The sequence below is a fragment of the Megascapheus bottae genome, chromosome 4 (genome assembly GCF_031878675.1).
Source record: "Megascapheus bottae isolate mThoBot1 chromosome 4, mThoBot2.hap1, whole genome shotgun sequence".
Lineage (NCBI taxonomy): Eukaryota > Metazoa > Chordata > Mammalia > Rodentia > Geomyidae > Megascapheus > Megascapheus bottae.
Genome location: NC_143512.1, coordinates 45773712 through 45798939, shown reverse-complemented (window position 1 = coordinate 45798939; position 25228 = coordinate 45773712). Strand labels below are relative to the sequence as shown.

Sequence of the window (25228 nt, the reverse complement as noted above, 5' to 3'; positions counted from 1 at the left end):
CCTCGGCAGTGCCCGGCCCACCCCGCTGCGCGTCCAGCCGAGCAGGGCGAGCACCTCCGGGTGGGGACAAGGAGGCGGTGCCGGCCGGGCGGACGCAGTGACCCGGGCTTGACCGGGCAGGGCAGACCGGCGGGAGCTGGCCGCCTCGGGGTGCAGCTTTTCGGGGGAAGCAGGGCGCGAGAGCCGAGAGCCAGCGGTGGCTTCGGGGACCCGAGCTGGCGGACTTGGCCGCTTTGGCACGGGTGATCGTGAGCACAGGGAATCCGGGGTAAATGGGCAGTGGGTCCGCGAGCCAAGCTGGGGGCACCGGCGAGTTGAGATTCTCTCCCTGGCTGCCCGGGCTGCGCGCTACGACAGGCAGCTGAGATTGAAGCCAGAGTGCTGCAGGCGGGAGTGTGGGGGGCGCAGCCGAGCTGTGGGGCCCGGAGGCGGGAGGAAAAGAACGCAGCGAGCCCTGTGCGGGGACGGGAGTGGCCTCGCCACCACGGGAGACCTTGGCTGGGGTCACCCGAGCCGGCGCCTCGTTGCCAGCTCCCGCGATCAGGATCGGGAGACCCCGAGCGCTCCGAGAACCACCAAGGGAGCCACGCAGGTTTGCGGGTGTAATTCTGAGGCGGAAGCAGCCCCCGGCAGGCCCTGTGCGGGGTCGCTGCGGGCCCCCGGGCACCCAAGGCCCGCCCCACGCCAAGCCCTGCCGGCCGCCGTGCGCGCCGCGGATCACTTTCTCTGCCCTTGAACGCCAGGTTCGGAGCTGGGTTTGCCAATCTCGTGCCCGCCCCGGGACACTTAACCCTTCAACCGTGAGGGGTGCGGCGAGGCCCCTGGCCGGGTCCACACGCCCGGGTCTGGGCCCAGGCCTGGGGATTTCCCCAGCCTCGCCTTTTCTCCCTAGCTTCCTGCCCACTGTCTTGAGATCATGGTGCTCGCAGTAGGCGGTTCAAACTCCTCCCGGACAACACAGCTTACCCCTGGGAAGGCAGTGTGCAGGCAGAGCCCCGGGGAGGGGGAGATTGGGGTTCACTAGGCAAGCTCGTGGAACAAATTCCAGCCTCTGGAATGTGGTGGGGGCACTGGCGGGGGTGGTGGGTGAGGTGGTGGATTTCCTCATAGCCAGGCTGCCCTGAGCATGGACGCCCTGCCACAGGGAAGCACATAGGAACTGATGGGCCAGAGAAGTGGGGGCCACACTGGCTCAGAGGAGGTTGGAGCCAAAAGGGTATGGGGACCCAGAAAAACCTGCTTTTTTTTTTTTTTTTTTTTTTTTTAGCTGAGAAACCCAGGACTTAGCTTGGCACTGGTGACTCATACCTGGAAAGGTCTGAGGAATTCAGTTCAAAGCCACCCCCCCCCCAAGAAAAGTCCCTGAGACTCTTACCTCCAATTTATCAGCAAAGAGAAGAGGGGGAAATGCAGACAAGAATCCAACGTATATCCTACAAAATTAGCAAGAGTGAAGGAAGAGGTGGGGAGGAGACAGGTGCATAGAATGCTGAAAGGGGTAGCATTGATCCAGATGGATTCATACGCTGCAGGTCCTTGGTTCAGCTACCTACAGTTAATAAGGTGGGGGGGGAGGGAAGAGAGGAGAGAAAAGCCAGAAGTGGCATTGTGGCTCAAGTGACGGAACACCAGGTTTGAGCAACATAAAATTAAAAAAAAAAAAAAGGCAATAGAGAGCACGAGATCCTGAATTCAAGTACAAAAACAAAAACAAGAGGCACCCAGGGCAAAGAGGGATGTGATCTCCACAGCTTGTGCAGAGAAGGCCTCGCCCAGGTGCCCCGGCTGCTCTTTGTCCCTCCCCAAGTTCCCTTGTCATCCAGAGAACTCAACCAACATTGTGAACAGAAAAACCTGATTTATCACCTGGTCCTATGATAGCAGGGTGGGATCTGGGCAGATCATTGCCCCAACAAAGCCACAATGTCCCAGGGGCATTGGCACCACCAGCCAGGTCTAGGGTGGAGACACTGGTCAAAGGGTCAAGATATAGCACCTTCTGGAAGGGCACCAGGTGTGCCCGGCCAGTAGCCAGCAATGATGATTGCCCAACATCAGCTGGCACCAGGCTTTCTAAGAACTCACGCCCTCACAGAAAATTTGTCCCCTCTGACTGAAGCCTGCCAACAAGTCCTGGCTCCTTGCTGTACCAGGCAGGTACCATTACCTTTCCCTCCTCACACTTCCCTTCTCTTTTATTTGCAAGTTGATCTCTGGCCATGTCCTGCAGACCTGCAAGGGGCCTGTTGATACAGCTGCCCCTCGGGCGCCACATGACTGCAGGCTCGCCACCCATGACAGGCTTGAATGTCCTGGCACCAAGGACAATCAGATTAGCCTTCCCACTGGGATATCTAATGTTGGTGCTGTTTGTGTCTTTTGGAGCCCATTTGACTAAATGAAACTCCCTGGAAACTGAACACCAGTCAAGTATGAAAGATGCAAGGTCCACAAGGCAAATTAGTCTTAGGAATAAAAGTGGGTGGCCTTGTCAATGGTCTTTCCCAGCCTATGTAGCAGTGGGAAAGAAGAGAAGCCCAAATCAAATCCTTAGAAAACTAGCATCAAGATTTAATAAGAAGCTGAAAACCAGGGTCTCATGCTCAGGAGCTGGGATATGAGGATCAAGATTCACAGCCATCCCTGGCAAAACACACACACACACACACACACACACACACACACACACACACACACACACACAGTCTATGAGACTCTCATCTCCAATTAATCACCAAAAAAGCCACAAGTGGAACTGTAGCTCAAGTGGTAGACAGAGTCAGCCTTGAGTGAAAAAAAATGAAGAGATAGCATCGTATCCCTGAGTTCAAGCCCCAGTACTAACACAAAATAACAATAATAATGATGGTGATGATTTAACAAGAACTATAATTCAGTTTATGAAACAGAGGAATGAAGAAGGGGTATGCATTCCTTTATTCACCCACCAGATACTTAATGTCTACCATACGCACACAAATCCTTAGCCCTCAGGGAAATGGCAGTATTTCCTGGAGTGGAGACAGTCAGATCTGGAACTTGAGAACAGAGTAATCTGGGAGAACCATACGTGATGGGAGGGACGGGTGTGGTGAGGAAGCTAGGTGTGCACAGGTGTTATTGCAGCACAAATGTGAGGGGAATGGGGAGGCCACACATGGATCTACTGTAAATGCATAAAATTACCTCAAGACTTAGACACTAAAAGAAGAGCCTTCCTAGCTCTCACAGAGGCTGAAGGGCAGGAATGAGGGCAGTGTCCAGGAGAGGCTTACCTGGGTGGCTCTGGTGTAGGTGTGCTGGAGGCTGCAGTGAAGGAGCTGCAGGTGGGTGAGACATAGCAGGGTGGCAGACCCAGGTGGCTCACTCACGGCTCTTGGCAAGAGGCTTCGGCTCTCTACATAGCTGCCTAAATGTCCTTATGAGGTGGGAGCTAGTTTCCCCTGACATGAGCCAGCCTAGACAGCCAAGCAAGGAGGAAGCACCTGTGCTATTTGTGAAGCATCCCCTGAGCTCCTGTTTCACTCCAGTCCTTAGCCCCGAGCCACCCAGCCAAAGGGAGAATGGATTGGGCTGCATTCTTTTTTTTAAATTTTTTATTGTAATTAATAAAAGGGTTACATGATATTTGCCAGATAGGAGGTGCATTAATTCACATACATTGATACCCTTTCACATGTCTTGGTACCCATTACTGCATTCTTTTTTTTAATATTTCATTTTTTATTGTAATTATTAGAGGGATTACAGTTATATTCTCCAGATAGAAGAATTGCTTCACACACATTGATACTCCTTCTCATGTTTTTGTCCCTATTTCCCCCCCTCACCTTGTTTTCCCCACTTCCCTTTCCTATTTCAAATAAACAAATGTGTATACAATATACCAGATAACAAGGTAAGATTCTGTAACAATATGAGAATAACCAAGGGACAACAAAAGAGATGAGCAATAACATTAAGAACAACATTCACTCGTTATATAGCTCTGTTTCCATATCCTGGAGGTCCTTTCATTTAGCCTCATCCTACATGGCCATATGTATCTAGGTTTTGAGCTATTGTAATGCTCTGCTAGGACAGTCCAAGTTTTATACCATTTATTACAAACGAGCCTATGTTTCTTTGGGTCTGGCTTACTTTACTTAATATGATTTTTTCCAAGTCTTTCCATTTCCTTAAATTTGGGGCAATGTCATTCTTTCTGACAGCAGCATAGAATTCCATTGTGTATAAATACCCCATCTTCATGATTCAGTCATCTACTGAGGGGCATCTGAGTTGGTTCCATATCTTTGCTATGGTAAATAGTGCTGCAATAAACATCATGGTAGTGGGTCTAGTATGGCGGTTCCTCAAAAGACTAAACATAGAACTCCCCTATGACCCAGAAACTCTACTACTTGGCATTTACCCAGTCGTCCAGAAACTAGGCTCCTTTCTTAAAGGGAAATATATCCAAGTGCCTGTGAACACATTCTGAGGGAAAGGAAGATTGCTTTTGGCAGGTGCAATAGCAAATGCAAAGGCCCTAGGGGAGGAATATTAGTATGTTCCAAAAAGAGCAGCAGGCTAGTGTGTCTAGAGCAAGTGAGCACAGCGATGAAGAGGAAAGGAAAAGTGCTGTGTGGTGCCAAGTGCATGAGGTTGTGCGAGGGAGGCATCAGGCTATGACGGTCAGTGGAAATGTAGTAAGCAGGTGAAAAGCCGTTGGATAGTTTGGGGGCCAAGTGTGACAGGATCTGACTTTTTTTTTTTTTTTTTGAGTATCACTATGTTGTCCAGGTTGGTCTGGAACTCAAGAGATCAAGTGATCCTCCTGTGTTAGCCTCCTGATTATCTATGGCTACTGATTTAGTCTCTGCCTGGTCTGGTAGAGTATAACCTGAGGAGGAGAAAGGGCATGAGGGGGCCTGACTGAAGATGATTGAAATGATTTGACTCTAGATGTATCCTGAAGGTAGAGTCAGTAGGCTTTTCCGCACATGGTTGTAGTTTTAATTGCAAGGTTGAGGGTCTAAGTAGGTAGAAAGAAAGTATCAGACAGAGGATGCTGCAGACATTGCTTGGAGTTTATTCACTTCATCCGTTAGCCATATGGGCGGAGGAGTTGAGCAGGCAATGAATGACACCATGGAGTTTCTGAGGGCCAGGTATGGTGGCTCACACCTATAATCTCAGCTAGTGAGGAGATAGATGTAAGAGGATCCGTGCATGAAGCCAGCCTGGTAACAGTACAAGACTCTACCTACAAACCTGGAAAACAACCTCCAATAACCAGGTACTGGGATCATGGCCCCTGCGGTAAAGTGCCTGCCTAGCAAACTCAGAGGCTACCATTTGGGATCTCATGTGGGAGCTTGTTGGACACACCTGGAATGCCCTGACCCAGAGCCCCAAATTGTGTGTGTGTGGGGGGGTTCTGACTGCCCTGAAGGGCTGTGTACTGGGAACATGGTACTTGGTGGGGAAAGTAGGGGTGTCCCCCTGGCGAGGACTGTGGCCAGGTGTAGCCGGTCATCTCCTGCCAGTCACTCGCCCCCACCCATGGCTCCTCCCACAACAACTTCCTCTCTAAAAAACTTCAGCAATAAGAATCGGAACACCTGAGAGCTGAGAGGCTTTGACAAAGTAAGAGGGCAATTTGGCCAGAAGCCAGGTCCAGTGTGCCCTACATTTTAACAAAAGGTTCTTTGTGGAAACCTCACACCACAGGTAAAGCCAGGCCTGGAGGCTGTGTTGATTCTGAAAGAAGGAAAAGAAAACTGGTCTTTAGAGTTGGGATTCCTCCCCCCACCCCACCCCCCATCTTACAAGGTTGTTGAGAGAAAAAAACAGCCAGCCTGTGAGCTAGGATGCCACCTAAGGACAAGCATTTTTGTCTACATACTAACTGCTGGCTTCTGCACAGTAGGCTGTTGGTTTCCCTAGGTGTGGATACTGGGGTCTATCTCCTTGCATGGTATAGGGCTGCCTCTCCTCCCCTCCTGGCCAGCGAGTGTAAGGCCCGCTGGGCACTAGCCATAGCCCCTTCCTCCTCCACCAGACGGGCCAGCAGCAGCTCCTGTGATGTCACTTTGGGCTCAGCTGAGGGCACCTAATGAACTCCCATTCATTCTCCTTTAACAGGGACCTCCCTTGGTCTGGAGGAGCCCAGTCCTCCTGACCCCTTGGGATTCAAAGAGGAACTGTTATTTTTGTTTATTTATTATTATTTTTTTGCTATTCTGGGCCTTGAACCCACGGCACTGTCCTTGAGTTTTCCCAGGGCCAGCACTCTACCCTTGGACCCTAGCACCACTTCTGGCTTTTTCTGTGTATATGGTACCAAGGAATCAAACCCAGGGCTTCGTGCATGCTAGGCAAGCACTGTTCCACTAGGCTACGCTCCTGGCCCAAGTGTGGGTATTTTTTACCCCTTGCCCACCACTTTCTCCCACCCTTTACTGTTTGTTCAAGCCTTGTATGTGTGTCCCTCTCTGTCCTTCCTGTCCCTGTCATTGTTAGCTTTCCAGAATTCCTCTTCACCAGCTCAGGTCTTAACACCTGGTCTCCACCTCTTCAGATCCTTCCTTCACATTCATGCTTTTAGCCTCCACCTTCGAGGTGAGCCTTCCACCTCCTATGCTCTCTCTTCCAGACACTCAGCAGCGAAAGCTCAGCCTGAGCCACTGGTTACTGAAGCAGCCTTTTCTTAAAAGTGTAGAGGCTACTGGAGAGACTACTTCTGCCTGGAACATCCGACCACTGAGACTACAACGCTGCTACTTCCTATCTGGCCTTCTAATGCTCTACCACTTGAGTCATAGCTCCACTTCTGGTTTTGTTGTTGTTGCTGTTGCTGTTGCTGTTGCTGTTGCTGTTGGTGGTGGAGCTTAATTGGAGGTAAGAGTCTCAAGGACTTTTCCTGCCTAGGCTAGCTTTGAAGCATGAATCTCAGGGCTCAGCCTCCTGAGTCCTAAGAGTACAGCTTTGAGCCACTAGAACTATGATAAACTGATGTATGAGAAACAGTCTTAAAAGATCTGTTTCTGCTGGCTCAGCTAAAAATTGTAATGGCTTCAGCTCAGAACACTCCCTGCTGATGGGCACGGTATGTGTTTAGCATGTTGCTATTGTGCTATTCTGGACACAGGAAAATAAAATCAGTTTAGGTTTCTGATATTTCTGCCTAATCAACTGGGCATTTTATAGCTCTAACTAGGAGGACTGAAAAATGGAAGAAAAAACACTTGTGGAAATAATTTTACAACTTCACAGATCATTAGCAAATCTAACTTCCCATCACAAACTTTGGAGTTATATTTTATTTTTATCTGTTTTTTTTTGCCAGTCCTGGGCTTGAACTCAGGGTCTGAGCACTGTCCTTGGACTTTCTCAAGGCTAGAGCTCTACCACTTGAGCTAGAGCACCACTTTGAGCTTTTGCTATGTATGTGATACCAAGGAATCAAACCTGGGTCTTCATGCATACCAGGCAAGCACTCTACTACTAAGCCAAACTCCCAGCCTTTTTATCTAATTTTTGACTACCATTTAAAAGAATGTTCCTGATGAAGGAATCTATTTTGTATGTACATATTACAGAGGCTATATCTGCAATTCATTCAGTTCTTATTCTCTTTCTTATCTAACTCTCTTAATACCCCAAACATTGAAAGACACAAGAAAAAAAGTATCTATTTAAAACAAAAATTACCACCAAGCACAGTGGCTCATATTTGTAATGCTGTTACTTGGGAAACAAAAATCAGGAGAATCACAGTCTGAAGCTTATTTGGGTGAACCCTATCTCAAAACATGTCAGGTGTAGTGTCAGGCTCGTGTGGTCCCAGCTACAAGAGGCATAGGCAGAGGGATCATGGCCCAAGGTCACCTTCAGGAACAACAAAGGCAAGACCCAATCCAAAAAGTAACAAAGCAATAGAAGACCGTGAATGTGGCTTGAGTGGCAGAGTGCTTGCCCGCCAACTGCAAGGGCCTTGGTTCAAGCGTAGGTCCCACCAAAACAACCCACAAAGGCATAAATAAATTACAGGCACAGCCACAGTAATGTGTACGTATGGAGTAGGTTCCTTTAGGCAAATGCTAAGATAGTGTGAACTGGACAAAAGTCATCTCCAGTTCATCCTGTCTCTGCTAACCTGCAAGATGACTTCCTACACAGCACTGCTTCTCTCTAGAACTTCCCTGTGTTACAACCGGCATGGCTGGACAGTTGAGTGTGGTTTAGAGCTTTACCACCAACTCTATATTTGGGATAAATATAGAAGGCAGGGTAAGGTATTCTCATACTCAAGAGGCTTGCCCCTCAGAGCTGGCTATTTCCTAGCTCTTCCCTGCCGCCAGGCTAAGCAGCCACACAGGTGAACACTGGCCACTTTGCCAGGTGGTGGCTTCAGACTTCAAAAATGCCCTTCAACCACATCCAGTAAACACAGAATCTATGCCGAAGCTCCATGACATACAGAGACCTGAGCCTTCGGTTGCTTGTTAGCAAGGTCACATTTCTAGAACGACAAGGCCATACACCAGAGACTGTATATGTTCCCTTAACTCTTGGACAAGGAAGTGGCAATGCTTGTAATTGAAAGGAATGAGTCCTGGGTTTAAACTTGCAAACTTGTCACATGATTACAGGAAGCCTTTCGTAGCTGTGAAGGCAGAACGTGCTTGCAGTTAAGAATCTCCTTGAAGGGCTGCAGATGCAGTTTAGAGGTAGAGCGACTCATGCCCCAAGCCTCAACACTGAAAACAAACACATAATCAGATCTTAGAGCATGATCCTGTGTGTATTCTGCACAATCCTTTGGCGCTCACCAGACGGCAGCTTGTGTGTGGGAGTGGGCTCCCTTGAGAGAGGGGCAGGCCCCCTCACATTGTGAGAGAAGACAGATCTTTGCCGGGTTTCAGCTGGGAAGCTGACTTCAGATATTGATTGTATCTGGATGGTTTTCCCTTGACTGCTCTAAGCAATTCTAGGTGATAGAGAGGTTTTGCAAGTCACTCATCTGGAAAAAAAATCAGAGTTTGACATTTCTAGGACTTTTATAGTAGATACTATCTGGAAATTTTGTTGAAGCCATGTAAAATATGCATACCTTGGAATATTTGACAGGTGACATTACTTCTGGATAATTGCTGAACTTGAAATATTTACATTTTACATTTCCCACATATTTGTTGCCCAAAGACTTCAGTGCTGTCTTAATTTTATTTCTTTTTCTTTTAATGCCAATGCTGGGACTTGAATCCAGGACGTGTGGAGTTGTCCCTGACCATTTTTGCTAAAGGTTAGCACTCTACCTTTTCCACTCAAAATTAGCCACATCTTCTCTCCCAGCCTTTTGCTGGTTCAGTGGAAATGAATCTCAAGGACTTTCCTGCCCTCCCTGTCTGGCTTTCAACCTTAATCCTCAGATCTCAGAATCCCGTGTAGCTGGGGATTACACACAAACCACTGGCACTTAGCCTTTATTTTTCTTTCTCATACTTTGCCTACAAATCACACTTTTTTTTTTTGGAGGGGAGTTGGGGTCAGTCATGGGACTTGAACTCCAGGCCTGGGCACTGTCCCTGAGCTCTTCAGCTCAAGGCTACCACCCTACCCCTAGAGCCACAGTGCCACTTTCCGTTTTCTAGTGGTTAATTGGAGATGTCTTACGTTCTTTAATACCCAGGTTGGCTTTGAACTGGGATCCTCAGATCTCAGCCTCCTGAGTAGCTATGATAACAGGCGTGAGTCACCACACCAGGCTAAAACACACAATTTTTATTTCAGGCAATATGAAAATCTGTGCGTGTGAATTACTGGTAATGCTCTTTCTCTTTCTCTAGGTGGTTATGGGGCTTGAACTCAAGACCTGGGCACCATCCCTGAGCTCTTTTGCTCTACTACTTTGAATCACAGATCCACTTCCAGTTTTTGAGTGATTGGAGATAAGAGTCCCACAAGGACTTTTGTGCCCAAGCTGGCTTTGAACCATGATCCTCAGATCTCAGCCTCCAGAGTAGCTAGGATTATAGGCGTGAGCCACCAGTGCCTGACTTACTTCCAATATATTGACTTTCCTGATTTCTGGGAAATGGAGGGTGGGTACTAAAGAGGTCATTTCTGGTCATGGCTACTTTGCCAATAGGTTATGTATGATATGTGCAAGTGAACTGCCCATTAACTTCTATCCTAAAGCAATGGCATCTTGCTGCCTGACCTGGAGGACTGTCTGGGGCCCTGGATCTTGGACTGAACATTGTGAGTGTTATTAACTTGAGCTTACAAGGAAGCACACAAATGGACTGAGAAAGGGTGGCATCATGGTGCTGTTGAACACAGCAGTAGGAAGCCTAAAGGCTGCTTCTCCTCGAGCAACCACAGCATTGCAACATACTTCAGAGAGCCATGAAACTGGGCATGGAGAGAGCTTCAAAATATTCCTTACTTTCTGAAAATTGTGTACAGGCTTGTTTCCTGACTAATGGAACTATTTCACTAGTGGAAATCAGAAAACCAATAATTTAATCCTGGTAACAAGTTCATCATTTTTCACCTTGTACTTTTGGGAATCTCAAAAGCGCAAATCAGTTGTTCACTGGTCACTGTGGTAACATTGTGGTTCTGAACTTTAAAAGGCCGTTTTTCCTGTTACATCCCTTCACACACATACACACACATTGCCACATATCTGTTGCCCAGAGATTTAATGTTTGGGAGAAGGGGCAGTACTGGGGGTTGAACGGAGGGCTTTGTAATTGCTAGGCAGGCACTCTACCAGTGGACTATGCCTCTAGCTCTTTTTTGCATTGCTTTTTGTTTTTTGCTAGTTGTGGGGCTTGAACTCAGGACCTGAGCACTACCCCTTGGACTTTTCTTAAGGCTAGAGCTCTATTACTTGAGTCACAACACCACATCCAGCTTTTTTCTATGTATGTGGTAATGAGGAATCGAACCTAGGCCATCATGCATGCTAGGAAAGCACTCTACCACTAGGCCAAACTCCCTACCCCTGCATTGAGTATTTTTGAGATGTTTTCATTTCCTCTCTAAGCATATGCCTGGGCTTCACTCCATTTATTTTAGTCTGCTATCTTACCCAGAATAACATTCACCTGTCATCACACTTAGCTGCCAGTTGAAAACAAGTCTTGTGAACTTTTTTATGACTAGGAGGTTTAGAACTCTGATCCTCCCAATTTCAGAGGGTCATTATTTGAAGCTAGCCCAGGCAGGAAAGCTTGTGAGACTCATAATTAAGCACTAAAAAAAGTTAAAAGCGGTAGAGTGCTAGCCTGGAGGGAAAAAAGCTCAAGGACTGCGTCAGACCCTGAGTTCAAGCCCCAAGACTGAAACAAAATTAAAAAATAAATAAGAACCATACTTTGCCTTTTAATAATATTGTGGCATTACTTTACTAGAGATCACTATAGATCTTCATGATTTTGAACAATTACATAACAAGTCATTCCATGGGCCATCCCTCCCAATCCTGTTATGCAATCAGTAACTTTGTATACATCTCTCTTGTCACATTATTTTCTTAGGACATCTCAGGGTAGTTACTAGTTTAAAATACAGGTTCTTCTTTCTACCCAACTTCTTTATTAAAAAGAGAAATTCAAGTGACCGGGAGTTTGGCCTAGTGGTTAAAGTGCTTGCCTAGCATGCATGAAGACCCGGGTTCGATTCCTCGGTACCACATATAGAAAAAAAAACCCAGAAGTGGTGCTGCGGCTCAAGTGGTAGAGCTCTAGCCTTGAGAAAGTCCAAGGACAGTGCTCAGGCCCTGAGCTCAAGCCCAGGACTGGCAAAAAAAAAAAAAAAAAAAAAAAAAAAAAGAAAACAAAAAAAAAGGGCTGGGAGTTTGGCCTAGTGGTTAAAGTGCTTGCCTAGCATGCATGAAGACCCGAGTTTGATTCCTTGGTACCACATACATAGAAAAAAGCTGGAAGTGGTGCTGAGGCTCAAGTGGTAGAGCTCTAGCCTTGAGAAAGTCCAAGAACAGTGCTCAGGCCCTGAGCTCAACCCTAGACTGGCAAAAAAAAAAAAAAAAAGAGAAATTCAAGTAGTCAGTGAAGAAAAACAATGTGGCCAATTCCACACAGCAGGTCAGTAAGGAATTTTGCTCTTAGAGTGGAATTCCAAAACAATTAGTGATGATCCTCAAACCTAAAGGCCTGGGTCATGGAGCTGATTACAAGAAGCACTGGGAGAGTTTTGAGGATGGAGTGGCAGATGTTTATTGTCCAGGAGTTTCTTGTCAATTCCAAGTAATTTTTTTCCTCAAAAGCTTTTGTAGTGTATATGTTTATCTTCCCTTCTCCAAGGACTGGACCCATTCACCTCAAGAGGTCCCAGTGCACAGGGACTTCAGAGAAGTCCAAATTCAACAGCAGGTCACAGGGCCACAGCCGCGAGATTGCGACGTGAGTGTGAGAGGCAACATCCCCATTATGGGCTTCCAGAAAAAGGTGACAGCATGCCCGAGGGGGCTGAGCTGCCAAGACTTCAGAGTGTACAGACTAGCTGTCCTTGCTCGGCAGAACTGTCCTGAATGCTCTCAGATGAACCTATAAAGGGCTCTGGTTCCACACGATCTCTATTAATGTCATTTGTCACCCAACATTTGAAAATGTGACTTATGAAGATATGGGTGTGTAAACACCACCTTTTTAGTGGCAGAGGTAGAAGCATCACATCAATATGACCATGTGCTGCCCTGGGATTGTACATGCAGTACAATGGGTCATGGGGCTTGAACTCAGCCTGGGCGCTGTCTCTGAGCTCTTCAGGTCAAGATTATCACCCTACTCTTGAGCCAAGCCCCATTTCCCATTTTCTAGAGGTTAATTGGAGCTAAGAGTCTCAGGTCCTTTTGTGCCCGGGCTGGCTTTGAACCTTCATCCTCAGATCTCAGCCTTTTGAGTAGTTAGGATTACAGGTGTGAGCCACTGCACCGGTGAACTCAGGAACTTTTAGCAAAGTACTCCCAGGATACCACACCTGCAGCATCCTTGGCAAGTGTCCTTCTAAGAACCCCAAGAGTGTGAAGACTCTTGATGTGAGCTCAGCAGACAGTATTGAGCAGAGGAAGGAAAATGAGACCAACAGCATTATGGCCCAAAACACAGCACTCTGTTCTGGAGCTAGGGTTTCCAAAGTCTGCCCTGGCTCTTCTGAGGATACCTGGTTCACTGGCTACTGACAAAGCCAGGAAATTCTACATAATGCTCCCAACTCTGCATCAGGTCTTGTGCATCATCTGGCACTGCGCTCGAACACTTGGTATCACTTGCTGGGAGTTTAAACAGCAAATACACACATATCAGGGTGCAGGATGCTTCCCTAGCTGGGCCCCTACTTGGACAGCGATTCTTAACTTTGCCCCAAGCACACCAGAAGTGCTACTGAACCAGTCAGCTGCAATACCTCATTTAGTTTACTACCCAATAAGGAAGTAGGTGTGATCTGAACGGCACAAAGCTAAGCCATGCATCATTTGAGGGTGAACAGGAATGTACCCATGCCACCTAGAACACCTAACAATAGTTTCAGGGAGCCCTGATAAGGCCACAAAATGTGGCCAGCTATCAGCATTCCATGGCACTCTCTAGACAGCTTAGAGTGGATTCTAGAACTGTTGGTGCTCAGTAAAGCCAATCCAGGTTCTGGCCATGATGGCACACTGTCAACACCAATAGTCCTCATCTCTCTAGGGCTCAGGTACAAGGTACCTGAGTGGTGGCTCAGCTCAAGGCTCCATATGGGAGGGCTTGCACCTTGATGTCTGGGTTCTCGCCTCAACATACCTCCTGGAAGACTTCCTTCTGGATAGCTTCAGATATCAATGTGGCTGCATGACAGGCAGAGGGAACCAAAGTGTGTTAGCAGTCAACATTTCCAAGCTTTAACATGCTGTCAGTCAGCAAGAGCTGCCACACTGAAGCTCAAGGAATGGAAATGGGTTTTCTCAATTCTGGAGGCCCAAGACAAGGCATTGACAGGGTCAGTTTCTTCTGTCTCCAGCTCTCTGTCCCTGGCGTGTGGATGGCCACCTTCTCATTGTGATCTCAGAGGGACTTCCCTCTCTGCATGCTTCATACAGATTTTTTTTTTTGGTAGGTCATGGGCTCTGAACTTGACCTGAGCCCTGTCCCTGAGCTCTTCAGCTCAAGGCTACCACCCTACCCTTAAACCAAGCCCCACTTCCTTTTGTAGAGTTTATAGATAAGAGTCTCAGGTCCTTTTGTGCCCAGGCTGGCTTTGAACCTTGATCCTCAGATCTCAGCCTCCTGAGTCGCTAGGATTATAGGTGTGAGCCACCATACCTGACTTAATACTGATTTTTGTGAAAAGACTCAAACTGCTCTCTAGGAAAGTTACGCAAATTTACTGTTCAACACATCATCTCTTTGATATGTATTAGTTAGATCTAAAATGCACTGCGAATATAACAAATTATACAGGATTCTAGACACTCACATACAGTAAGACCGAAAGGGGATATTCTTAGAGAATCACAAAGGTACAATGCCTAAGTGCTTCTCCATATTTACATAATGTACATAAGGAAACAAACTCCAAAATATGGAAGCAAAGTACTCTTTTTTTTTTTTTTTTTTTTTTTGCCAGTTATGGGCTTGAGCTCAGGGCCTGAGCACTGTCCTTGGATTTTCTCAAGGTTAGAGCCTTTTTTCTATCTATGTGGTACTGAGGAATCAAACCCGGGTCTTCGTGCATGCTAGGCAAGCACTCTACCACTAGGCCAAACTTCCGGCCCACAAAGTACTTTTTATTTTAAACAAAAGCTTTTGAAGGTTCTGTCTTCTTTACCTTATATATGGTGTGTTCATGTGTATATCTTTGGGAGGGTAAGAAGAGGGCATAGAATTTGAGGGAAAAAGGGTGAAAAAGAACAGCAGTGGAACTCACTAGATACTGATGAAAGTGAAGTATACAACTTGTGGGCAGACACAGGAGGGAGGTACTGGGAGACAATGAGAGCACAGGAGACACCACACAAAAGGAAATGTAGAATGTATTCATTACCTGATTGATGTAACTGTAATCCCTTTATCACCTCTACAATAATAAAGTTTAAAAATATTAGAAAAAATAGGTCTCTTTAAATTATTTCCTAATTATTTTCTGATACTTCGAGCTAACAGTTTTCACATATAAAACTCTTAAATATGGGGCCAGGAGAGTATGGCCCAGTGGTAGAGTGCTGCCTAGAATGCATGAAGCTCTGGGTTCAATTCCTCGGTACCACATACACAGAAAAAGCCAGAAGTGGTGCTGTGGCTCAAGTGGTAGAGTGCTAGCCTTGAGTAAAAAAAAAGCTCAAGGACAGTGCCCAGGCCCTGAGCTAAAGCCCCAGAACTAGCAAAAACAAAAACAAACAAAAAAAACCCTTAAATACTAAAGATAAACCATGAATTCTTAGTTATTACAAATGATGATTCAGAAATAATCATTAGAAAAAGTACGGGAGAAAAGTCAGATTATATTTAAAAATAGGAATACCTACAAATAGTAAAAGCATGGAAAATAAAACGTTAGTACAGAACTCCACAGTCACTAGCAAGCACAGTAAGAAAATTAGAGATGGGACAGGTAACAGAAGATTACTACTGATCAAAATCATGTACTCTTTCGGGAACTTAGTCACATCTAACTTCCCATCTTTCTTTGAAGCAAGCTACAGCCATGCTCACATCATGGCTCAAGTAGCATAGGTGGAAAGAAGAAAACTCCAAGTCTTTGTATGTACATCTCCTGGCCAAATGGACAGGTTTTCCACAGAATCACAAAATAGAAGGGGCCTGGTTCCCCAAATGGTTGTATGGAGCATGGTTAACTCCTCAAACCTACTTCAACTCTGATGTGAGCACTGTGTTCAGCCACTCTGCTTGTAGGAACAACTCACAGCTAGATATCCTTTGTTTGAACAGACGTGAGTTTGAGGGTAGTGAAGAAAGAAGCTTGAGAGACACCTGGCAAGAAATGGCAAGAAGTTTCCTAGCTTGGACTAAACTGTTTTTGTGATTTAACAAAAATTTTAATATTTAGCATAAATTCTCTCTTTTCTCATTTCCTTCTTTCGTTCCTTTCTTAATCTGCCCTTTTGTGACAGGCTTGGTAATCCTTTGGAAAAGTATATTTTAAAATTGTGTTAAAATTTAATATTAATTGAAATATATAATACTCCAAAGTTTTTTGATATGACCCATGAAAACTAAGTAATATTTCAATTTATGTGCCTACAAGATCGATGATACAAAGTTCATCTGCCTATACGTACTTTCTTGACGGCTACTACATAGCTACTGCTGTCAGTAAGGGCACAAAGACACAATAGGCCAACCAATAAATTATATATTACATGTTTATTAAGGGTACGACTTTCATGTAAAATTTACATTTTATGAAAAAAATCAAAAATATTTACAAAATTTTGGAAGATATGCATTGTTCTAATTACAACCCAAAGTAGTAAATAACAATCCTTAAAAACTCACATTTGTTAGAGTTCTGTGTTTACAAGTTCTTGGTTAAAGAGGCAGCTACTATGTTTATTACTATACATAAGCAAGAACCAGCTTGCTCATACATTTCCCATTGAAAAACCTACTGTTTTTTTTTTTAACTCCATTAGATTTTTAAGTGAAAAAAATCAATATAAACTCATATGGCTTCAAACTTATAACCTGTACCCAATACAAATTTATATATCAATACTTAATATGAAGACTGTGATAATTAAGAAAGTGCAGAAGTTTAACCATTTCACTAATTTGCACATTTTTAAGTAATACTTGATTAAAAACAAACAAGTTGAGTATAAGTGTCAGAATTCCAATAATAAAATATTAACTGCCCCCAAAAAGCAGTTTGATTGCAAAGCAGATTTACAGTTAAAATTCCAGGAAGGGTCTGTAATGGGCATTTTAAAGAACACAATGTAAGAGTTAGAAATTCTAATTTTGCTACTTAGTAACCACTAACATTTTAGCAAAGTGTCTTATTTGTTTGTTGCTTTAGTCAAATTTATAATGGGACTAACACTGAATATAAAAATGCACATACTGTGTTATACATTTCTAAGGTGTGGATTTCCTCTGTATTTAGTATAACAATATGTTACATAAATGGGTAGTAAAAAGGCTTCCGTTTGTAATGTTTAGCAGAATTAGTAGTTTATATAAATTATAACATAACAAAGTATTACTTCTAATATGAAAAATGAAAGACACTGGTATTTATCAATATAAATAAAATTCCCATTTGTAATTTATGCGATTTTGTGTAAAACATTTTTTTCAATTAATCAGGACTTGTTAAAATGAGGGTTTCTTTACTACTAGTAGTCCAGTTTAAGAAATGGTTAGGCCAACCTATCACTTCAAATAATTTACCTATTTTTATCTTGTGGGAATTAAGTAGGAATAAAAACATAAAAACGGATAATTTTTCTAATTGTTTAAATAAATAGAAACAAGTGAAATGGAAACTTGGTCTGTTTCCAAAATTAATCTTTCTTTGTAATACTCATAAAATTCTTCAAAATTCTGGCCCACAAACCAATCAGCAAATAACTGAAATTTCAATGGTAAAGAGGGTCAAAAGAAATGCTAACAAGACTTAAACACCACAGTTGCCAATTTATTATCATACTTTCTCAGAATTTGTCTGTTTCACATACTTTCCGTGAGATTCATGTAAAACATCTGAGGTTATCACAAAATTGTTTCTCTTTCTAGTGGCTACAGTGTTATCACTAAAGAAGTGAGCCAGGGTTAAGAATAAATTATTCTTTAGTCAGTCTGAATTCCCTTCCCAATTGTAGGACAGAGGTATTTATAAAATTTGCAATTATCTTGTAAAACTGCTTGGCCACTGGAAGCTTCTGGAAGATCTGGCTGTGAGGACATGAGGCACACTAATGGACATAGGTAGATAGGCACATTTCTGGGTTTTGTTATTGTTTTAAAAGGCACACATTATGTAAAACATATAAAAATAAATTAAATCTACAGCATTAATTCCATCAAAACAATCATAACTTTTATAAAGTTAATTAAATGCAGAAGAAAAGTTTTCTGCTGTCTTTTGCAAGCTTATTTTAAAACACATTGCACTTGAGAATTTTAACAAAATTATACAAAATACCACTTACACTTTATTAGTATGTGATGAGAATCAAATTATATATTTTTTGCATACCACTTGGACTCTGGTCTTACTACATTATGGCACATAACTCAATTTGATTGAGTGTTTTGAGTGACCGTTATTCAAAATATAAGAATTCATATCTCCTCATATCCACTGAGTATCAAACTTAAGAAATTTCAGAGCTACCTGACTCTACGAATTTACAGAAAGCTAACTTATTTTGTGCTTGTTCTCTTGAAATTATAGGTCCATTTTTAACACTATAACCCCCTTTTTAAAACAGACATTAAAGATAACAAAATTTCAGCCTATTAAAAACTTCATTTTCACTTGAGAATCTGAATAAATGTGCTTCTTGAATATTGCATTTGATCATTACTGCTTAGAAAACCATTTCAGTGCTGTTTCTTTCAATGACTCACTCTGAAAGTGCGATTTAATATTTGTTGTAGTCAGCTCTCAAATATGAAGTTTTAAAGACATTATACAACTTAGAATAGTGTTTGGAAAGAACAGATACTGCAGAATGGCAGGTTCGAACTATTTCCTGGAGCTAACCACTTTCATAGGTCCATCAACAATCCGCTAGGTATCGTCCTGAAAAACAATAAGCACAGCTTTGTAATTACACTTTCTAATACACAGGAAGAAGACATTTCTCATTGTGGTTACAGACACAGCACCTAGTTCCCATCTGTTGTTTACATGAGAATCACATCACAGGTGTTCAGCTATACTGACCACAGGAACACTCTTACCAGGTAGGTGTGTCTCTACCGTGTACAAAGAAACAAAAAATTTTCCATGACTTTAGTTTATAAACTTGGTAGTTCTTTAATAGTTGCTAGAATACAAGTATTTCCCATGTACATAAAGCAATTCAAGTCCTCCCAACTTACCAGTGGCAAATCGCTTCTTTACTAAGGAAAGCCTATAACCAGTGCCAACAAGTTCAATGTCTACTCCTGACAGGGTACTCCCTTCGCTGAGGAATTGTACTGCAAGTGTTGTGGGTTTACTAGGCCCTTCTGAAAGATCAAATTTTGCTCTCAGGGACCCAGAACCTACAAAGAAAAGAACAAAGGACTTACGTGGAATAAAATACACTGCTACCACAAAAAGTACTAGCACAAAAAGAAAAACATTTCAAAAGGACTGATAATGAAATCCTGTCACCTGAGGCTTTTACCAGAAAAGAGAGATGATATAATCAAACATATTTATGTAAATTTCCTTTGTTGTTTTCATATGATTAAATATACCTTTGAAATGTACCAATTCAATATAGAATATATTGCAAGTATCTGAAATGGCACTTGTAAAATACAAATAATTACAAAATATGAGTATACTGTGTATTTTATTATTAAACAAAGAATCTGCAAACCCATCTTTCCAAGTTTTTGGCCTGCCCTGTGTGTGTGTGTGTGTGTGTGTGTGTGTGTGTGTGTGTGTGTACACATATATAATATGTACTTTAGAATTCACCTACAATCTCATATATATACTGATTGTAATTGAATCCATATATATAGATACATACATATGTGCCATATATACACACACATATATGTATATATATATGCATACATATATGTATGCATATATATATATACAGATTGTAATTGAATTTTTTTTTTTTTTTTTTTTTTGCCAGTCCTGGGCTTGAGCTCAGGGCCTGAGCACTGTCCTTGGACTTTCTCAAGGCTACAGCTCTACCACTTGAGCCTCAGCACCACTTCCAGCTTTTTTCTATGTATGTGGTACCAAGGAATTGAACCCGGGTCTTCATGCATGCTAGGCAAGCACTTTAACCACTAGGCCAAACTCCCGGCCCCTGTAATTGAATTCTTTAAAGTCTTGAGTATCTTCACATTATGAGAACTGGAAGTGTAAGAATGACAAACACAAATGTTTCTGTGCTTTACAGGTATGCCTTTCAAATATGGGAAGGATTTAGATTTCATGCATGCTAAGACAGAAACTTGAATATGTATTACAGGAAGAAAGAGCTATGTAGATACATAGGGCATTCACTAAACCATGTCAGCCAAAAAAATCTCTGTTTTCTCAAAACCTGTGATCTATCTTCTCTATCTCATCTAAAATTATTTTGCTAGTTAATCCCTTGGCACTGGATCTCATTTTCATTAAGAGATTTTTCTAAATAGAAATCACAATGAAAGTCATAGTAATATTATAAGTTATATTTTTTCTAAGTCTAATATATTTAGTAGTGATATTCCTAACATATTTTTTAAAAAATTCTTCTAAGTCACAGGTATAGAAACACCTGACACATGGTCATTCCAATTCTAATTAAGTCTCATTCTATTCTGGTGTTTGATTTTACTCAATGCTATAGAAACAGTTTTAATGGTCTTATTTTCTGGTTTTCTCTTTTGAGATTCACTGGATTCAACCTCCACATATCTGTTTAAGTGTGTTTCATGTCTGAAGTATGATCAGAACTTTTGGTTCATTTTAATATTTCCAATGGTCGATTAATATTAATTTAATAAAGTCCAATGTATTAGCATGCAAAAAAGTACACTGCTACCAAATAAAGCCAAATGAGCACATAAGCTAAATTCTATTCATTCCATACTAAGTTCATGAGATGAGTAAAAGAAACCACTGTCCTATTCCAAACCAGATTGTATTTAATAAGTCTGAAATTTTCACTAAATACTGTTAATTCATGTTTTCCTTTGCCTTTACAGATCTTTTCTATTGCAAAAAGGAATTAGATATAATCGAGGGCAGCACAAAGGGAAATCCTATGTAGAAGTATAAAGAAGAAAACAAACGACTGCAAGGTGTCAGTGGTTCCTCTAATCCTAGCGCTAATCCTAGCTACTCAGACAGCTGAGATCTGAGGATCACAGTTTGAAGTAAGCCCAGGCAGGAAAGTCTATGAGACGGTTATCTCCAATTATTTACCAAAAACTGCAAATAGCAATGGCGCTCAAAGTGGTAGAGCATTCGCCTTGAACTAATGAGCTCAGGGACAGTGCCCATGCCCAGAATTCAAGTTCCATGACTGACCAAAACCATAAAAACAAAAACAAAACAAAAAACAAATGACTGCTGAGTACCAGACTATAAGAATAGAAAAGGAAGGAAAAGTAGTTACTAGGGGGAAATGATCAACATGATCATTTTCTACCCACTTTTATTTTTTATTTTTACTTGTCTAGCTATTTCAAAAAGTACTTGCTTATTTATATAATCATTTGCTCAACACGCCTCAGTCTAACAGCATGGCAGAAACAAAGCGAACAGTAATTATAATGAGTATGATAAATGCTGCCAAGGAGAAGCCATTGGGCTCAAAAGTGTACCACTCTTCCGGCAGTTACAAATGGTGATGGTGGTGAATGTGTTTGTTTATTGGTATTGGGGGTTGAACTTAAAAGTGCTCTACTTGCTAGGCAAGCACTCTTGAGTCACACCATAATATCCTTTAGTTGTGCTGGTTATTTTCAAGACAGCGTCTCGCTTTGCCCATGCCCATCTGGGCTTGTTGATCCTATGTATCACTATTTTGAGGCTGACAGCAACACATTACAGTGTCAGACCACTGTGCTTCCCCCCCGCCATAGTTTGGATGACAGGTACATGCCACCATGCTCAGTCATTGGTTGAGATGGAGTCTCATGAAGTAACTACAGATACATGACAGAATATCTCAAAGGATATTCTGCCTTTGGAAGGATATACTGCCTTTGGAAGAGAGAAGTTCTGTTCCAGAATAGCTACAGACCAAGATACAAGAAGAGAAACAAGGACCAGGCCCGGTAAGAAGTTTATGATATGACTTCAGAGAAAACACCCAAATAATATTCTCTCCTAAACTAGTATTCTAGAAGGGAGGAGTGGAAAAAGATACAAAGAGACATATTAACAGTGAAACCATTTAGGACTCTAAAGTGACAGGAAGAGGGGAGTTGAAATGGGCCAAGGGAAAGAACAGAATGCATTTCTGTTGAGCTTGAATCAAGAAGGAGAAAAAGGAGCAGGAGTCTAGAGGGTTCCTGATTTAAGGCAACTAGATAGGATTGCTGAGTAAGATCACATGATTCCCTCTGTATCCAAGTTTAATACTGCCAAGAGAAGTGTAGAATGAGATGTTACAAGTGAGCCATCCCATCTTATTGTGCCTGGTAGTAAAGATCCAAGTGGATATGAACTGCTACCTAATTCCTAATTCTCAACTGTGGCACAAGGTTGTTTTTGTTTTTGGGGTGTGTGTGTGTGGGGTGCCTACCATCCTGGGACTTGAACTCAGGGGCTGGACACTGTTTCTTAGGTTTTGTTTTGCTCAAGGCTAGCATTTCACCACTTGAACCACAGCACTTCCAGCTCGTTGGTGGTTAATCAGAAGTAAGGATCCCACACACTTTCCTTCTTGATATGGCTTTGAGCTGAGAGTCTCAGATCTCAGTATCCAGAGTTACTAGGATTACACACGTGTGTGTGTGTGTGTGTGTGTGTGTGTGTGTGTGTGTGTGTTGATATTGGGGACTGAACCCAAACTTTGGTTATGCTAAGTAGGGGCTCTACCCTATGACCCATGCCCCAGTCCTTTTGTTTGTATTTGAGTTAGTCTAATTTTGCTTACGCTGACTTTGAACTTGATCCTCCTTCCTCCTGCCTCCTAAGTAGCTGGTATTACAGATGTGTATCACTACATCTGCCAAACTCTTTCAACACTTGATAGGCAATTTAGTTCTGTGAATGTTCCACCATGAGTGAAAAACACCTATTTTGACAATCTTTAAACTTTAGAATTAGTTACTGTTGCATTTCTGTACAAAGAGCCAGAAAAGAAAAATAGATTTCTATTTCACAGCATCTGAATTTATTTCTTTTTAAAGACTTGACTAACCATGTCAAAACCACATTTAGGAAATTTTTCCATTTCCTCACATAGACATTCTCATATCTGAACAGTACAGGAAAACTAACATTAAAGTATCTGACCAAAAAATTGGGGTATTATTTTTGACAGAACAAATTCCTTTCTTGGTAAGAATTTTAAATTATAGCATAGTTTCATTAAGTAGATGAAAGACATCCTAATTTGCTTGCTAGCTGATTGTAAACCCAAAATGCTAGTATAATTCCTGACTTACTTCAGTGTGGTTCCCCAAAACCATATAGCTAGGCTAAAAGTCAAAGTAGCTGGACAGTTAGAAGCACCAACTTTACATACCCAACAGCAAGAAGTTTAGCTTGGTTATTATACTCAAAGAGTGATTCTCTAGTACAAGTTTGAGTCTGCTTAAAAGATATAAGTGAACAGACAGTGCAAATATGCTCATGTTCTTTTAGACAGAAATATTAGACAAAAACTACTGATATGAACAAAATGTTCAGAGCTAAGCAAAATTGAAAATGCCCAAATGGCTACTAAATAGATAAAGTTACAGTACATTGACAGCTACTTAGGCATCCAAAAGGAAGCAAAAGATCTCTCTCTCCCTCCCTCTCTATCTCTCCTTCCCCCATCTCTTTCTCTCTCTCTCTCCCTCCCTCCCTCTCCATCTTGCTTTCCCCACCTCTTTTTTTGTGGTCTGTCATGGGGCTTGAATTCTAGTCCTGGGTGCTGTCCCTGAACTCTTCAGCTTAAGGCTCTACCACTTTGAGCCACAGACCTACTTCTGATTTTCTGGTGGTCATAGCATTTACTGCTGGCTTTGAACCATGATCCTCAGGTTTCAGCTTCCTGAGTAGCTAGGATTACAGGCATGAACCACCAACACCCACCTTTCTTTCTTTTTTTTTGGGGGGGGGGGTCAGTCACAGGGCTTGAATTCAGGGCCAGGTTGTTGTCCCTAAGCTTTTGTGCTCAAGGTTTGTGCTGTACAACTCTGTGCCACAGCTCTACTTCTTGCTGGTTAACTGGAGATAAGAGCCTTGTGGCCTTTCCTGCCAGGGGCTGGTTTCTAAGGGTAACCCTCAGATCTCAGGCTCCAGAGTAGCTAGGTGATATTTTAATTAAACTGTTTTAACTTTAATTTAATTAAAAACAAACACAGCTCAGGGGCATTAACTGACTTCTTCAAAGTCATGCAATTTGCAAATGTAGGCGTGAGCCACCAGGGCCTGGCTAGCTTTCTCTTTTAATGAAGAGAAAAAATATTTACTAGATTGAATTCCAGTTCTGAGTTGAGTTGGGCGGCGGGGAGGGGGTACTGGAGTCATCAACTAACAGATATCTTTCCTTAGCATTGCTAACATAAATAGATGCAGGTTTATTTAGCTTGCTTCTCCTTAAAATAATCACATCACAGAATTGAAGGTGGTTATGATTAGTACTAACAGGGAAAATAACCAGGAGAGTTTCTCTTAGTAAGATAAAGCAGGAAAGCAGACTTATTAAATGTGCAAGCTTGTACATGATTTTGGCCACTGATAGGATGAAGCAAACGGCATGTTCAATCAGTAATATGAGGTTATTGACCTGGCCTAGATATTTCTGCTTATTTAAGCTTTTTTTTAATGTTAACATGTAAATATAAGAAGCATCTATGTAACACTTATATATGTTATAACAAAACAAGTTCTTTTCCCAGAGAAAGAAATCTGGAGGAGAGTTCCTAATCTTAGCTGGTCCACTGTTATTTAAGGTATTAATTCCACCTAGTGGCCAGTTCAGGAACTGAAGGCATGATATTCCAGAGGGAAACCTGTAAATATGCCTAAAAATTCAATGGAGGCTGAAGGGGATGGGAAGGGTAGTTTAGTGGTCTAATGCTTGCCTACAAAGTTAACAGGTCCTGAGTCAGAGAAAAAAAAGAAGAAAGGGAAAGCACACAAGAGTGATACTGAACAAAAGAGGAAATAAACTCTTGGTAAAAGCAAAAATAAAAAGGAAGCATATTCTTACCTCCATTTTCTGATTTTTCTGAAATACCAGATAATTTCCAAAAGGCTTTCATTTGTTCTGAATTCCTGTGGTAAGAACAAAAGTTCAGTGTCTCCAATATAGTATCTTATTCATGGATGAATATTCAGAAAGTAAGTAAATAAATAAGATTTATGTCACAAC

The 25228-nt window shown here is 42.5% G+C and overlaps 1 protein-coding gene across 2 annotated transcripts in view; it reads right to left on the bottom strand.

Moving 5' to 3' along the window:
• Positions 1–16363: 16363 nt before the first annotated feature.
• Fcho2 (FCH and mu domain containing endocytic adaptor 2) overlaps positions 16364–25228 on the bottom strand; it is a 98597-nt gene continuing 89732 nt past the window's right edge. For both annotated transcript variants that reach the window (XM_090331814.1, XM_090331815.1), the window contains 3 exons: positions 25067–25131; positions 19071–19235; positions 16364–18768 (listed from right to left, as the gene is read on the bottom strand). In XM_090331814.1, coding sequence (XP_090187940.1) covers positions 18746–18768; positions 19071–19235; positions 25067–25131 — 253 coding nt within the window. In that variant the 3' untranslated portion in view covers positions 16364–18745. The remainder of the gene's footprint in view (positions 18769–19070; positions 19236–25066; positions 25132–25228) is intronic.